General features: G+C 34.9%; 1 protein-coding gene across 4 annotated transcripts in view; it reads right to left on the bottom strand.

The window, feature by feature from the left end:
* The window catches only part of Syn1 (Syntrophin-like 1), a 343,519-nt gene that overhangs the window by 136,707 nt on the left and 188,237 nt on the right, over positions 1 to 18,575 (bottom strand). For all 4 annotated transcript variants that reach the window (XM_029318793.2, XM_029318791.2, XM_029318792.2 and 1 more), the window contains one exon: positions 10,655 to 10,843. In XM_029318793.2, coding sequence (XP_029174626.1) covers positions 10,655 to 10,843 — 189 coding nt within the window. The remainder of the gene's footprint in view (positions 1 to 10,654; positions 10,844 to 18,575) is intronic.

The following is an 18,575-nucleotide window of genomic DNA, read 5'->3' as shown; positions in this document are numbered from 1 at the left end:
ACACAACGCGATAATACTTGTACTTACATGACGTGCGTTCACGCGTATGTGTTGACTACGAACTCCAGGCACGTGGCCCATCCAGGCACACGCGTGTGTGTGTGAGGGCACGCGCATGTATATATACATATACACTCGTTTGTATCGCTTGGGATTCGCATGACGATGGTAATGAGACCTTTGCCGCAGGGCTTTTCGGCGCACAATGCAATTCCGCTTGTTACTGATAACGGTCCCCGCAATTGCTCGTTACCTGTGTGTGAGACCCGCTCGCTCTTTCTCTTTTCGCATTTCTAACAGCCCCCTTTTTTGCGCCCGGGTGTGTGTCTGTCCCTGTGATTTTCACAGGATATCGTACCGTATTGAAGGCCTCTCTCTGATGGACAGCAGTCGCAAACGCCTGTGCATTCACCCGCAAAAATGGCGGATCGGATGAATTAAATGCTCGCTCTTGAAAAAGCGATATCACAGAAGAATTCATTTATATAATGCGGGAAGATCGAGGGAAAAGGAAAATCATTAATTTTGCACGAATGTTTTATTTTAAATTGAAAATAATTTCTGAAGGAAAAATCTTGTTAATATTTAGAACGAAGAGTTTTAGATTAAAACTAGTCGTAGTTTTAGATTAAAACAATTAAGTATAGGTTAGGTCAGGTTAGGTATAAATATGCACTGAACTCTCTACACAGTATTCTTTTATTGAAATCATTCATTAATCTTAAAAGAGAAACCCGAAAGATTTGATTTTGATGAAATTATATTACATATATGTAGAGTAGATATATGGATTTAAACATTTTTAGTTGCTGCCAAAAACGGTTCTAAATTATGAAACATTATTCAAAAAATGTTTTATGCATAAGTTTTATGATGAAAATACTTCTATTTAATTACACTGATAAAATATTGAAAAAATTATTTTTGAGAAAAATTGTTTTGAAGCTTAAAAAAATTGTTTTCAAAATTTTATTTTAAGATATAGTTTTACTCGTGAAAATCATTTTTGGACAGTAAATAAAATTTTTTTAATTCATTTTTTTTTTCTTACATGTAAAAATTTCATTAAAAATTTGAATTTTTGAATTTACGAGGTTTCCCTTTAATAAAACAATTTTTCTCGCATTACCAATGAGTTTCATTAATTTATGGCAATTATAATAATTAAACAACAACGAGCTATCTCGTTTTAAGAATGCTAAACGCGATATGTGCTTTTCATTAGCGAATCTTCGCTAATTTCGACATAGTATTAACAATTTCAATAATGATTGCTCTCTTTTGCGAGATAATTTCCTCTTACACGAAATGACCAGTTCGATTTGTATTGATCGCGCATACAATCTGCCGGTTTTCTTTCTCTTTTTTTGTTTTGTTTTTACGCACTCATGGTATATTCGAGAAATATCGCTCGCAGAAAGGAAAAGAAACGGAGTTTGGAAAATGTTTGCCATAGGTTCTCTCTCTCTCTCTCTCTCTCTCCCTTAATTTCCTCGTTCCCGATAAACTTATACCTAGTTCGATCTCTTGCGGGAAATTTGTTTTATCTTCGCGCTCATTCAATTATCGGTATAACAAGCCAACATCGCGGAACATTTCGTAGAACATTGCATAACATTGTACCGGATAAGTTTTTCAAAACACTTAAGTCGATATAGGAGAATGCATTAATAATGGATTCGGGATTTAAAATGACATTTATTCTGTCTTCCCCTCAATTTCACGCACAGCTTGCGATGACTAAATATTCGGTTTAATATTTCCAAATGTACGATCTATCCAGCTTGAAAGTTCCACCCTAACCATCTTATATACATCCGAGTGTATCGATTCATCCCCGGCGGAAATTGATCGACCCCACCAAGCGTGTATCGCATTCAGACATCCGGACGATCGTCAGCAAGTCGAAATCAGAAGCCGAGAGGGAAAGAGCAGCGGGGTTGGGGAGGAGGGGGGAAATCGGGGAAGATGAGAGGGGGAGGTGGAAGGGCGGAGGATGCGAGAGTTAAATTAGTTTCCGGGGCAAAAGCTGGCTGCCGGCCGGTTTTCAGGACTAACCCCCGTGTATAATTCCAGAACAGCTCCATCAGGCCGGAACCCACGAAGAACCTTCCATCCAGACTATCCCGACCCACCCCCTCCCCCCTTCAACCCCCTTTTCCACCGCCCTTAACGCCGTACGAAGCATCCCCCTAACACGTGTGCACCCGCCACCACCTTCCCGGGACTTCGCGGGCGCTGCAGTTTGCGAAGTTAATTACCGTCGGATAATTGCGCCCTATATGCCGTCCGTCTGATTAATGAGGCGTGGCTGGGCGAGGATCATCAGGGATCCTGGAACCCTTCGCCTCTCTACCCCCGTCCCCTCTTTTCTCTTGTCATCAAAGGACGATTCGCGGTTACCTCCGGGGGAATAACGAATCTGTTCGCAAGCTACCGCCGCTATTTCACGGCTGCTTTTAGCGGAAAATCAAATTCAAAGCTCCCGAAGTGTCCTACAGAGCCAGGGATTATGCGAAATTGATAATCGCAACGCGTGATTCAAACTGCGTCTCAATCTGGAGAGAGATTACACTGTTAAAAGAATGCTGATCAAATATGTTTTATCGATCAAAAAAGTGAGGTTAGATTCGACTATAAATCTATCAATTTATTGACTAAACGGATTGTTTATTCTTGAAATTATAATGCCCCCATTCGTTAATATTAATGCTTTAATTGTGCAAAAGAATTTATCAATCTGTATAGTCATATGTATAGTCAAATACATATCTGTATAGTCATATGTATTTGACTATACAGATATGTATTTGACTATACATATGACTATACAAATATGTATAGTCAAATACATATGACTATACAGATATGTATAGTCAAATACATGACTATACAGATATGTATAGTCAAATACACATGACTATACAGATATGTATTTGACTATACATATGACTATACAGATATGTATAGTCAAATACATATGACTATACAGGTATGTATAGTCAAATACATATGACTATACAGGTATGTATAGTCAAATACATATGACTATACAGGTATGTATAGTCAAATACATATGACTATACAGATATGTATAGTCAAATACATATGACAAATACAGGCACTTGAACTTATAAAATAATGAGTTCAAGTGCCTATATTTTGATTGACTATATATATATATATACGACTATACAGATTGATAAATCCTTTTGCATAATGAAAGTATTAATTAATAATTAGCCGTATAGCCAATAAATAGATTTATAGTCGAATCTAACCTTACTTTTTCGATCGATAAAACATAATTGGTCAACATACCCTTAAACGAGAAATTATTTTTTTGTTGAACATTGTTTCTTATTAACCATAACTGAGATCAAAAATTTCTTTTGAGGATTAAAAGTACTAACAACATGCTTAATTTTGATTGCAATACAATTTTTCAGCACGTCACATATTGTAGTTATAATATGACAAAGTTCGTGAAAGTAACCCTTTTTTACAACTTTAATACAAAATTTCTCAACATCGCGAGGTGATGAAGCAATTGGAAACCGGATTTATATCCAGCATTCAAAACCCTATAAAAAGCAACTAGTCTCTTTCTGATAAATTTTTGTTGTTGTTATTGAAATGTGTTAGTAAAATTAAATGCGCGGATAAAATGCAAGACCCAGTTTTCTTTCAAAAAAAAAAGATCAAACGTTATAGAAATTATTTCGCCCGAAATTATTTAAGAGAAAAAAAATCGATGATCTCTGATTTCCATCTAACCTCTCGCATTTCACTAAAAAAATCCCAATTTCTCGACACACGCAGACGTATTTGAGATCGCTGCTCCTAAAATGCATTTACTTGTGGAAAGCTGACGAGAGAATCCGGGATTAATTAATATTTGCGCAATCATGGTATTGCTCTCGGTTATCTCTGGAGGTTGTTCTAGAAACGATTCCTTCGGAGGAATCCTCGGGAGGACACGCGGCGCTCCTACAGAAAGTGCTTTCACACGGTTTGCGGTTACCTCGCGCGAGCAAAGCAGCCGTCTTCCTCAGCTAGATGGTCTCTCCTCCGAAGTGGGAGAAACTCAGCAAGATCTCAGAAAGGTCGCCCTATAGGAACAGTTGCCTAGAAAGCTTGATTACTGACTTGGCGTCGCGATGTCAACCCTGTCCAATATATATACACGCTTAGGAGCACCTGATATACGGGTAGACGATCAAAGAGCGCTGATTGTTAATTAATTAACACTGGAGAACATATCAGATATCGTACCGCGCGCGAGAGAGAGAGAGAGAGAGAGGGAAATCTTAACGAACTGGTATATACTGGCTTCGATTTCCATATTATATAAATCGTGCATTTGTATAATTAATATATTACATAACGCAAAAAAGGGATACGCAAAATGTATAAAGTTTAAAAAGTTCAGAGTTAATTAAATTCAAACAGTTTGGATCGAAATTGCTTTAGCAATTTCTCTACGGAATTTGAAAAAAGAAAAGCACAACGAACTCGACAACGTCGCGCTAAATGTTGCTTGAACTTATATTATATAACGTAAACAAATGATCGCATCCCTTCCAAATTGTGGCAGTTTAACCGGGTCTTATAAATCACCACGTTGTACGATGCACTTTTATCTCAGCGATTTACGAAGCCGTGCTGACAGCCGCTAGTAGCGCCTGGCTTTTGCAATTCATGATCCAGAAAAGCTCCGGCGAAAGCTTTCGAAACGGCGGCGAATTGAGGCCCCGACTGTGTTTGTTTTCAACGCGCTACGAGTGTAACTGAACGTTTTCAACCACAAAATGATGCTCGTGGCCGGGCATCGTGTAAACACGCGTATTCAACGTTCGTTGGCGAGACACAATTCTTTCTCTATTTTTTTTTACGCCCGCCTCCGACGCATATACATATACGCGTTGTGCTTTTGTTCTCCTTTCGCCGCAGGCCGCGTGCCCGCGCTACATAAAAGCTCATTTTCGCGTCGTGGCGTTTTCCTCGCCGTTATCCCGCAAACGTCATAATCAGCAACGTGAAATACTTACGCGCGCGCGAAACGAATGCATAAATGATGCGCGAAGCCGGGTCTAACTAGGGAATTTCGCGGACTCGAGAATTCTAATTTTTGCACATAAGTAGGAGAAGTGAATAGATGCATTTTGAAATTTTTGCGACCGAAAAAAAATTTTAAAACTATCCCCTCTAGAGCGACTTTTTGCTCTTCTCGATATATCTCGAAAAATATTCGAGATATCGAAAAATATTTTATACAAAAGATTCGTGCTAAGAGCACCTACATTTTACCCGCCATATTAATAATATTTTTAAAATCTTTGAAAAAATGTTTTATTCCTCAGAATTGTTTTTAGACCGCAATTAAAAATTTCGTCGATTAGATAAAATTAGAAAAAAATATTTAAGAACTTATACAATTTGTATAATTCGTTAAGAATATTAATAACATACTTCTTCCTCCAAGTTGCAACAGAATCTTTAGTTTATCCCCTATAATTGTCTCCTCCCTCGAATCTCAGTCATTAAAGCACCTGGATTTTATCCAGAAAAAAAGACTATAGTGCTTTATGACGCGCGGCGTGGTATTTCCATTTATCGTTCTGTTATCATTCACGTCCATCTCGGCCGAAGCAATATGATGCAATCATAGTCGCGCGGCAATGACGTAAAATTTACTGCGCCGGCGGTAAAATTTATCGTTGACGAGAAACGTTCGCCGTTTGTCCGCGAGATCGTTACAGAGGTGACCGATGCTCGAAAACCGACACCGGATCTAATCATCTGGCAAGAATGTCATCTATCTACCAATCTGAAAAAAATAACACGTAAGATATGCAACCCTCTACGAATAAATTGTTTCTCCCTTTACTCTCGAAATTTGCTTGGTAAATTGCGTCGCAATTTTGCATGCATAATTTAATAAACAAAATATGGAAACTTAAAGAGATGCTGATTATTTTATCGACAAATATTCATCAAATAACATATCTGGACTATATGTGTATATAAAAAGAAATCAAGAAAGTTCAATAATTACAGTTTTCTTATCGCTTAGGTTTAGATTAGGTTGACCCAATGCAAAAAAAATAGAAAGACTAATTATTTAGCTTTCTTGTTCTTTATACTTATGTAGTAGCTCAGATTTGCTATTATGAATACTTTAATTCTAGTGAAGGATTTTTCATTCTGTACGGCCAATAAAGAGTTAAATAAAAATAATATTTGTCGATAATACAGTCATTAAAGCACCTGGTGCTTAACAGTCAATAAATCCCCTTAAGGGGATGCTGACCATGACTGTTTTACCGACTTTGAGTTCAAGGGCTTTTCTTTTTATTGGCTACACAGATTGAAAAATTCTTCTCCACAATTAAAGTACTGATTATAATGAACGGGAAGCGCTGTAATTTTGTAAAATAAAAAAACAATAAAAGTAAAAAATAACAGTTTTTATCGGCCTCTTGCATCAGCTCATAACAATACTTATTTAATACAAGTTCTGCAGTTTATTTGTACACAAAATATGACGCTCCCAATAAAGATGACATGAAAGAATAATACAGAAGTAATAAAAATGAGATTAAAAGCCTGTATCAAAAGATTCGTACTTGAATTAATTATGTAAATTTGCGTGCGGAATCGATGTCGAGGCAAAAAATAGCAAAAATTAGTTGCTGGACAGCGCTTCCCATTCATTATTATCAGTACTTTCATTGTGGAAGATTTTTCAATCTGTATATTCAATAAAAAGTGAACCTAACCTAACTTAAAGTCGGTAAAACAGAACAACGGCAGCATCTCCTTAAATAAAAATAATATTTGCCGATAAAACAGACCTGGTCTGCATCCCCTTAATGATTAATTAATAAATCCGGAACCCTTTTTCATGCCGCATTGCGGATGCAATTCACTGACGCGGATTGGTTTAAGAAATATCAGCGTGCGAAAGTATCAGTATAAAGCGTTACTCTATGACACGGCTCGGCTGAGATGCCGGCAAGAGATACGGCACGTCTCTGATTGCGTTTCTTAGTTCGCAGCTACCCCTTATTGTCCATCCCCGTCTCCTCCCTCCCTCCCTCCGCGTCCTTCTCTTAACAGCGCAGCTATTCTCCCTCGCGGTTTTTCTTTTGTCGTCCCAGAGAAGAGTCCCAGGGTCGGATTCAACCCTTCCAGCTACAAGAGTTCTCTTACAACTCTTGCTTCTCGCTTCCAACGGTGTATATATGTTATTAATTTATAGAGAAAAATTTTTATTATAACAATGAAACTTTTATTAATTCCAGGAAAATTGATCGTTTATATACGTATATTATTTAATTAAATTGGAAGATGCCGATTCTGGCAAGAGGCTGGATTTTCCTGAGCTTTTTAGAACATTTTCCCTTTGTCGTCGCGAAATGAAAAAATAAAATAAGCGAAAAGAATGTAAGGCAGAAATCACAGCCAAGTAAGTGACAATACGAGCGAAGATAATGAAGGTGCTTAACTAAAGCGCTCGAATGTAACGCGACCGCCGCATATGGGACACCGCTAACAACCCTCGAGAGAGGCGAAAATTCGCGAAGGGCGGCCCTGAACGGAGACGGCGAGCTTAGAGTAAACGTAGAGGAGAGAGAGAGAGAGAGAAGAGGAACGGGAGAAGCTTTACAGAATTAAGGAGCCATTCGCCTTTCATTAACTCACTGCGAGAGCCCATCCGAGGGTGGAGGAGGAGACTGAAGAAGGAGAGATAGACCCTTCGTGCTAACTCATCCCCCCGGTTAATCACTATCGCGGACGGAGGCGACTGTCTCTCCGATAAAAGGACCGGACTTTTATCCTGCCAGGGTGGAGGCCATTTACCGCCGTCGTTTCTTGGCAAATAGGTAAACGAGAGATCTTTTCTCCGATTCCTTACTGAACTCTTCGGCCGCGATCTAGATTGCGCTACTTCGTTAATCAAGAACGCACGACTTGCCCCGCTTGTATTTTCCATTCTTATACTCCCGCGTTTGTTTCCTCTCTCTCTCTCTCTCTCTCTCTCTCTCTCTCTCTCTCTTCTCTTTTCCTCCGAATCCTTTTCACCGAAACAGAAAAAAGGAGATACGACTTCCAGTTTTAGATTAAATTTCAAGTAATCGCGGAGACTCTTTTCCCCATTAATCGTTTTAAGAAGCACTCCCTCCAGAGAAGAGAAATCCAATAAAACAATTATAGTTACTTAGTTAACAAATTCCAACTACTTTCTCGTTCACGAGGAGATTAGAACGTTATCGTGGGTGGCACAATTAAATTTCAAGTTGTCAACAGAGATACGTAATTTTGTATATATATATATATATACAAAATTGCGTATCTCTGTTGACAACTTGATACTGGTATATATATATATATATATATATATATATATATGTATATATATATACATATATATACATATATACATATATACATATATACCATGCATATATATATATATATATATACATATATATACATATATACATATATATATATATATATATAATATATATTAAATATACATATATATTAAAAATTGTTTTACGTATATATATATATATATATATATATATATATAATTATATTTCAAATTATGTATATAAGTTTTCTTAAAATCACTCTTTTGACAGCCTCTCGAAGACTGAAATAGTAAAACGGAAATGAGGAGAGTTTAATACTTCCGAAATAAGAAGCAGTCATATAAAGTTCGCGAAACTTCAGTTAATAAGATATACACTGTAATAAAAGCGCAGGAAATCAGTTTTCTAGACCCGATGTGAAAATAATCATATAAACGAGCAAACATATATATATATATATATATATATATATACACGAATGCAATGAGATTCTCATTATGAGAATATTCTCGATTTATCGTACGACAGTCTTAACACGCCTCCTTCAAGAATCATGAATTTCAGTCCCGACGAATTTCCCAGAGCGAATCTCTCAGAGATATACACGATGATGTACGAAACATCTCGTGCGATAATACCTTTTCGTGTTGACATTATAACAGATGCGGGGACATATCCTGTAATAGTCCCGAGACCGCAAGAGCTTTAGCGAGGGTTAACCCTTCTGCCAATGTAATGGAAAAAAATTTTCTTGCATCACACGCAGTTGAAAACTATCTGTTAAATTTCACAAATATCACATGTCCCAAACGGTCCACAGAAATTTTTGTGTTTATTTAACATAATGTAGATATATATGTTACATGGAGACACACTTTCAAGTAATTTAAAATATATTTTAGATTTTATCATTTCTACACACTTATAAAATAATATATATTATTATACTTATATTAGTTATTAATATACTTAATAGATTATTTTAATGTTTATTATAAAATAAAAAATCAAGATTTTTGTCTAAATTTTAACAGATAAATTTTATCACTAATAAAACAGAACATATTTATTGTGTAAAATTAAAAATAGATGTACAGTGTGTTATTTTTACATCTTTTTCAGTTGCTTTAATAATTTAACATTTAACTTTAATTAACATAACAGTAATGTGTTAAATTAACGTATAAATATGTTAAATATTTAACTCAAAAATTTTCACGGGAATTGTTTTTAACAAGAAGATACAAGTTTTCCTATTGTGATAACAAAAATTATGTTTAAAAATGAACAGAAATACTGGTTGAATTTACCAGATTTTCTTTTAATGCAACAAGCATCTTATTTGCACAAACAACTGATTCATTGTGCAAACAAGATGCTCGTTGCATTAAAAAGAATTCTGATAGATTCAACCAGTAATTCTGTTTCGTTCATTCTCGAACAGAATTTTTGTTAATGCAACAAGATTTTTTTTCCAGTATGAAATTAAAAATGTGACTAGTATCGACTATAAAAAAAATTGTCGCAGCGTCGAAAACACGCAGTATAATTTTGCATCGACAGAAGAGTTATAGTCCAGTAAAATTAGACTTTGATTTTATAAAAATTATGATCAAGCTGAATTTTTGTGAAAATTTTTATTTCGATGTTCCAATGAAATTCTGAAAAACCCTTAATTTCATCCAGGGCGTTTTTTTATAGGGGGTAAATTTTAATTTTTTGCCATTATCTCGAAAACTATGAATTTTTCAAAAAAAAAAATAATTATTATCAAAATTGTAGCTCATAAAATCTTCTACAAAAAGGTTATTATACTTTTTTTCGTGAAATTAACCGTTTCGAAGATATAGAGCGAATTAAGTCAAGGATTATATAACTATAGACATTCCAACCTTACCGCACGCTTTACTCAAAAACAATTAGTTTTACGAAAAAAAAAAGTATAATGACCTTTTTTGTAGAGAATTTTATGAGCTACAATTTTGATAATAACTATTTTTCTCGAAAAATTGATAGTTTTCGAGATAATGGCAAAAAACTAAAATTTACCTCTCATAAAAAACTCCGTAGATGAAATTAAGGATACTTTTCAGGATTTCATTAAAATATTAAAATAAAAGTTTCCACAAAAATTCAGCTTGATCCTAATTTTTATAAAGTTTTGCTCTTTTCAAGTCTAATTTTACGGGAGTATTAATCTTCGCTATCAAAGTGGACGGAGTCGCTCGAACGCACTTCGACTTCCGCTTTAACAATAAGATAAGACTCACCGGGATCGGAAGTGGGATGCGACCTGGTGAGTCGGCAGAGTTGTAATGGCAGATAACGAGTGTCCGCTCGCGGTGGTGACTTTGGTGGCGGCGGCGTCGCGCTGAGGAAACCGCGCTGAAGTTCCCAGCCCACTTCCTGGATGATCGAAGCCTTTCTGAAGTACGGCGTCACTTCCCGCAGGTATTTCACTGCAACAACAAAACGTCTCGTCAGCGTCTCGTTTGACTAAAGAGATCGCTAGGAAACATAAACGTTTACAGTTCAACCCTCGAACCACTATCCCTATACGTAAAGTATCTGTTTATTGTTACACTTTTTAATTTTTTTTTCTTTATTTCTTCCTCCTAAAGTTCTAAACACATATCTATATATTATTTAAAATACAGAGGGGTAGCGAGAAAAATACAATTGCAATCAAAATCGTAAAATAATACAAATTTGCTTGAAATACTCTCCTTGAACACTACTTTTATCGAGAAAGGAAGAATAAATGGAATTTCGAAGCTTATTATCGAAGGAGTACGCGAATTGGAAAGTGGAAGAATATATGTCAGACCACGCAAAACAAAGAGAAGTTACTTTACATTACTACGTGTAGGTTCGCGCTTGTCGAGTACGAAGGGAAACCAGCAAGAAAATCCTAAAGTTTCTTCTCGCGAGTCTTTGAAACGAAAGTCGTGTCGCGGAAATCGAGTATCGACCTTCGGAATTGCGGGTGGCTCCTCCGCTTAGCCGACATCTTGTCGGCCCTATTACGCGAAATTTAATGGAGAACGTCGCCGTCACGTGGCGACAGCAACGTGATGGGGCTGGAATTCTGATGTATCGTATCCGCGATGATCCAATATGTCTGCCACGCAGCTTCGCTGCGGATACTATATATGCGCGCACCCTCTCGTAACCGGCTTGTATTTACTCCCTTTCGATCACGAACGACATTTCCGCAGATCTTGTCAATCCCCTTAATTGAATATATCAGCATTCATCAGCGTCGGAGCGCACAATGTCGTCGCCTTTGCCTCGACGTGACCTTATTGCTGGTTTTACGGAATTGACACGATGACGAGAAATTCGGATTTAATAGTTTTAATCTTTTTCACGCAGTTCTTCGCGAACTTGTCAGAATATTATTTCTGGGATCCCCTGAATTTTTGATAGATGTGTTTTATTATTTTTTTTATCAAAAAAAAAGATCGTGTTTTCTTGTGGTAAAAATTCTATGAAAAAGATCCATTAAATTGAACAATTGTTGTGCTTAGATGATTTTAAAATTAGGTAGATAAAGATGAGATATAAATATGTAAATTCATCTTACAATTAGATAAGATGAAGATGATTTTATTTTAAATATAATTAGATAAAAGATAAAATTATATGGCGAATTATCTAAATAATTTCCAGATAATATTATTTTTAAGACCACTTATGTAAACATACTTATAAAAAATATAAATTATAAAGAGGATAAAAGAAATAAATATATTAAACTTTTATTGCTTCAATAATTAAGTATTTTTATGTGTTATATTTTTATCATCTGTATAAAGATATGTATTATCTATATCTGCATCTTAGATGAAAAAAGTGTTAGCTCTATTAAATTATGTAGAATAATGTTCAGATAATTTGGTTCAGAGTCATAGCACATAAAAATACTTCAATACTAGCTAGATAAAGATGAGATGAAAATATGTAAATTCATCTTAGATAAGATGAAGGTGATTTTGAATTTGAATATATCTAGATAAAAGATAAAATTATATAGCGATTTATCCAGATACTATTATTTTTAAAATCGCCTATATAAACACAGTTATAAAAAAATGTAAATTATAAGAGGAATATAATAATATATTCATATTTTTCAAAGCCAAAGTTTCATCTAGATTCTAGATGATCATCAAGTATAATTTTATTTATACAACATCAAACACTGTAGATTTAAATTCCAAAAAAATAATCCTCTTGTCAAGAATAGACACGCACTCCTCTAATTGAAAAATCAAAAACACCCAGGCAAGATGTCTCATGTGTCTATGATTCACGAGCTGAATAATCTCCCCGCATACGATAACAGCAAAGCTCGACGGCATTCGGAGAGTTAGAGAGCTCGACGCGACATATACATATTTCTCAGCCAATCTCTGCCGAGGGAGACGCGACGGTGGAATTAATTAATTTTACGCTTAGCAAAGGGGTTAACTCCTGGGGATAGAATTGTGTCCGACCGAAGATCAAGCTGGCCGTCCAACTTTTCATGACATCTCTCTCTCTCTTCCTATATACGTATATATATATATATATATATATCTCTCGCCGAGCGCGCCGTATGCCGACGCGCAACGTGTGTTTCTATTGAATTTATTTCGGTGGAATCCACCCTGGATGCGGCGCGCACGTTGCTGATTGCAGCTACATCGAGCCGGCCAGGCCAGGACCAGGCCAGGCATATTGGGAGGACGCGCCGGACCCAGGACGACGCTTCGCTTGCCAGTCACGTACGCCTGCATCATTTGCTATGGGTTTCATACCAGCCATAACTCTACGGATATATCCACCCTTCTCCCTCTCGATCCACGCGCACTCCTGGTTTCCTCCTCTTCGGCCTTCGACCCCTTCAAATCTCGCATCGTAATTGCCGCGTCGAGGTTCCGTCCTCCGGGTTTAGATTTAGGTTCTGCAGAGGGCGCTAGCGTCGCATTCATTCGCGCGAGCAAGTGGCAGTCGGGATTAATCAAGTCTATCTCTGTGTATGTATATGTGTTGTCGTCGTCATTAATTCGAGCAAAGGCTCCCTAATTTTCATTCGGCGAACTGTTAATCGCGACGCGGCGCCGCTTGCCTTTGACTGGGAGAGAATTCGCGAGATTTGGGATTGAATGATATTGTGCCGCGTCGCGTCGCGTCGCGTCGCGTCGGCTTGTTGCGTCGGGACCGAGTATTCCGCGCCTGTGGAATCGCGCGACGAGGAGAGAATCTGGTGAGCTTTGATTGAGCTTTCATCACGTCCCCGGGTTTGTTTAACGGCGATAGCGATACCAATTAGACTCGTCCCGAAATTGCGCTTGAATGCGGCATAATGGATTTGGAAGTCACAACGTGAATGCTTCTGAGGTAAAGCGTGTCAAATGTACAAATAAACGTGGATTCTGGTATTTTTTTTATCGAAAAAAATGTCTTTCTGATACAAAAAATCCTATATCGAATTGAGCACAATAGAAACATTTGTGTTTTCTTGTTAAAAACGGTTCCCGTTAAAATTTTCGTGTTAAATATTTGACACATTTATGTGTTTATTTAACATATTACTGTTCTGTTAATTGAACTTAAATGTTAAATTATTAAAACAACTGAAAGAAAATGTAATAATAATACAATGTGCATCTATTTTTAATTTTACACAATAAATATGTTCTGCTTTTTAGTGACAAAATTTTTCTGTTAAATTTACAGAAAAATATGTTGATTTCCTATTTTATAATACAAGTGGAGATAATAAAATCTAAAATTAACATATTTTTTGTTAATTTTTACATTAAAATTATGTTAATTTTACACAAAATTTATTTCAAATTATTTGAAGTTTTGCATTTATTTTGTGTTAAAATATTAACACAATATTTGTGTCTCCATTTAACATATCCATATTATGTTAACTTAACACAAAAATTTCTGTGGACCGTTTGGGACATGTGATATCTGTGAAATTTAACAGAAATTTTTCAACTGTGAAGGAACTGTGTTCCAAAAAATAATATTCTTGCCAAGAGTGGGCACTTTTAATTAAAAAACCAAAAATTGAAAAATGTTGTCATGTGTCGGATTTTTTGAATATTTCTAATGTCTTTGCTATTAAATTTCGAATTAATTCGGCAAACTTTTTAATTATTTGATTTTTTATAAAAGTATCGTATTTATACTATTATATTTGTAATGATAAAAATATTTCATGTGGACTGTTAATTTTATATAATTCAATCCCTGATTCTCCTAAAGTTACCCAAAATATCAGTTTCAGCATGAAACTAATTAAATATTGCACGTCAAATATGTGATACGATATTCAAAAATATTATATTTTTCAATTTATATATTTATATCTTTTATAAAATGCATAAAAGAACGAAATGAGAAACTTTATTATTTTTATCTCATTTTCTTTGCGGAAAAATAAATTTTTGAGTCCACAAAATATATAATAAAAAATAACACCGAGCTGCGAATAAAAAACACGAAACTTTTAATATATTTACAATCTGTATATTTATTTCTTTCTTCATTTTTTTTCAATTATATCAGTTGCAAAATATTTTGCATAATTTAAGGTGTATATTTTTATGGACAGCAAAAAAATACGAATAATAATACATATTTAAATTTAAAGCTACGAGTTGAATCCTTCTATCAATGCATAATCTTTCATCAATGTATGGGTACTAAAAAATTCTTTATAGCTTCCACAATACAAATATTCAAATATTCCTTCCTATTAAATTTTATATTTCCAAATACAAAGAAAGCCCTTTGTATTTTGCGTCAAGAGAAAACTGCACACACATTTTTACCATTAACATTTTCGGTAGTCGTTCATTGACAGAAGAAAAAATAAAAAAAAAATAAACTTCAGGCGATCAAGATTTTCTCGCGCCTCAAGAAGCCGAGATTCGAGCATGAAAAAAAAAAAAAGAAAAAAAAATAAAAATCATCAGCCCGAAAAGAGGACCGTGCGGCTCCAGCGGCGCAGCTTCCGCTTGCATTCGCCGGCGAATGGCCGGGCGCAGCGTTGCAGAATCAATCGACCATAATCGCGCCCGTTGAATCGGGCTCTCCCGTTTCCTGCGTCTGGAAAAAGCGTTTCGATGGCGGCCGCGCGCACCGAATATCAATTGCCCATCTCGTGGCCCCGAAAGCTGGCCCCTGCATTCAGGAAGGATGCCGATGCACCCTCCTCCCCCACCCCCTCCTGTCGCGTCGTCCTTGTTGCGGCCAGATAGGAAGCTAATAAACCGGAAGGCGGCTATCGCGCGCCCGTACGATAAATCGATCATGGCTCGATCCCAAGATCCGTAATTCGATCTTTATACGTCACGGCCTATTGAAGGACCTATAATTCAAAGTTGCCCCCTACTACCACTATTCGATGTACGAACGTATTCCGAGATTCTTATGATACTCTAATCAAGTTTCAATTTAATTCCGAATTTTTCTTCCTCAGGAAAATATCTTCGATATATGATCTTCAATTTTTTTATTTTATTTCGGAAAAAAAGAAGCGTTGTTGTATTATCAGTGTTTGCTGTTATCCGAATAAAATTATATAGATGAAATTTTGGCGTCATCTTATCTTTGTATAGATAATAAAAATGTGTATCATCTATATCTGCATCTTAGATGAAAAAATGTATTATCTTTAAATTATCTAAAATTTTCAGATAAGATTTTGATTTAGAATCATAGCACATAAAAATACTTAAATAGTAGAACTTAAACAGTAAAAGATAAAAATTTATAAATAAAAATATGAAGATATGTATTTTTATATCCCTTTTATAATTTACATTTTTTTATAACTGTGTTTACATAAACAGACTTAAAAATTATTATCTAGATGAATTGCCATATAATTTTATCTTTTATCTAATTATATTTAAAATAAAATTATCTTTATCTTATCTAAGATAAATTTACATATTTTTATCTCATCTTTATCTAGCTAATTTTAAAATCATCTAACAATAAGCACAACACTGTATATTATTTTATTTTATGTGTGTGTATATATTATTATATTATATTATATTATATTTTACTATGTAAAAAAATAATAATATAATAATATAAAATATAAAATAATAATAATAATATAATAATATAATAATAATATAATATATAATAATAATATAATAATATAACAATAAAACATGTAAAAAGCTAGAGCATAAAATAAATAATACAATTTAATTTTATATTTTACACGGTAAAATATAAAATTTATAAATAAAAAAGTTCTTATGTATCATGAATTTTAGCATCGACTCGATACTTTGCACTTTTTATTTTCTTCTCGCCTCGCGTCTTGTTTGCGAAATACCTCTAAAGCGAATGCCGTAACTCGCATTGATAGAACGGAGAAAGATACCGCGAAGATATCGCGTGTCTAGCTACTCGTCCTGGGACCGATATTCCGTTTCGAACTCTCCCGTCGCGATTGGCAACAGAATTCGAATCCTGCCTGCTCTTACGTGGCGGGAGAGAACCCATCTCTTTCTCCGCGCCCACGGTAAAGCCTCCAGGAATTGCTCTCAAAGGATCCCCATAAAGCGGAGCGTTTTCTCGACGCGGGGCAGATTTCTCGACAGATTTCAGAGTCCCGGCAAATTTTTCTGATAAGACCATCCCGAGAAAAAGAGAAGGCAACCAAGACCCTTCCCGAAAGTCCTTGGCGACTTGCTTCCCCGCCTTTTTGTCCCGCGATAAGCAAAGTTGAGGGCAAAACGAGTCTTTTACTTCCTCCTCAACACGAGGATCTTAGCTTATCTGTGTGTTAATTGTTCGGAGATAAAATGAAAAAAAGTCCAAACTTTTACTATTATATATATATATATTTAATATTCTCGGTTGTGCCACATTTTCCGGACATTAATTGCAATCATATTGCATAAAATTTAGAATTAATTTTATTCTAAGTAAAATAAAGACTCATAATACTTTAAGTGAAAATTATTATTATTATATCTTTTGTATTATTATATTATTATTATATTACTATTTTATATTTTACCAAAAAAAATTATATAATATAATAATAATATAATAATAATAATATAATAATATATACACACACACATAAAATAATATACAATAAATAATTATTATATTATTATTATATTACTATTTTATATTTTACTATGTAAAATTATAAAATAATATAATAATAATAATAATAATATAATAATAATAATAATAATAATATAATAATATATACACACACATAAAATAAAATAATATATATAACATAACAATGCTGTTCTTTTTTTTGAAATAAAATTTAAAAAACTGAAGATTACATATCGAAGATATTTTACTGAAGAAGAAAAATATATACAATAGATTAGGGGTCGTGATTATCGATTAATTCGATTAAAATCGAATGTACTGATTAAAATCGATTAAATATATATATATATATATTTTTTTTTTTCTAATTTATTCTCCGAAAATGTATCTTCTCTGCCAATTTCGTCGATCACCAGTCGTTCAACAGCTTCGATTGATCGTCCCTCCGCGATCCCCCGGTAACTTTAAATTCAACACCGTCACTTTTCCGTAAATCGCGTATCTCGGGAACACGATATCCTGCCGATAACGAGGTTGCAGGAAATGCGCGCGACATGAGAGTCGAGGGAGGGAAAAAATGTCGCGCGAGTTATCGGCCGAATGATTGATAGACCGGCATATATTTTGCATAAAGCCGAAATTATACGGTACGCTTTTCGATGAATCATGCAAGAGCTGCGGACTTATCGGGTAAATTAGTTCCTGCGAAGTAAATTATCCGGCTTACATTCCGACGATAATTTTATTTGAGCACTCATGAATTTTTAATCCTTCCGATCGTGTGAATTGTATTATCAAAATTTTGATTCAAATCTCTTTGGTAATAACTCGAAGCGAAAAGTCGCAAACGAACGTGCGAGACGTGTCAATTTGGGGATGAAAATATATTTCGTGACGTATTTCTCACACGACTTTTAGAGGATCCTAAACGCCATCCTATATCGATAAAACATCACATTTTCTTTTTTGTAAATTTATCTTGGATAAGATGAAGATTAAATATATTTAGATAAAAGATAAAATTATGTAGCGATTTATTTAGATAATTTCTAGATAATATTATTAAAACCGCTTATGTAAACG

This window comes from Nylanderia fulva, unplaced genomic scaffold (assembly GCF_048542155.1).
Source record: "Nylanderia fulva isolate GAGA-0341 unplaced genomic scaffold, ASM4854215v1 Scaffold15, whole genome shotgun sequence".
NCBI classification, from domain to species: Eukaryota; Metazoa; Arthropoda; class Insecta; order Hymenoptera; family Formicidae; genus Nylanderia; species Nylanderia fulva.
This window is presented reverse-complemented; position numbering and strand designations above follow the sequence as displayed.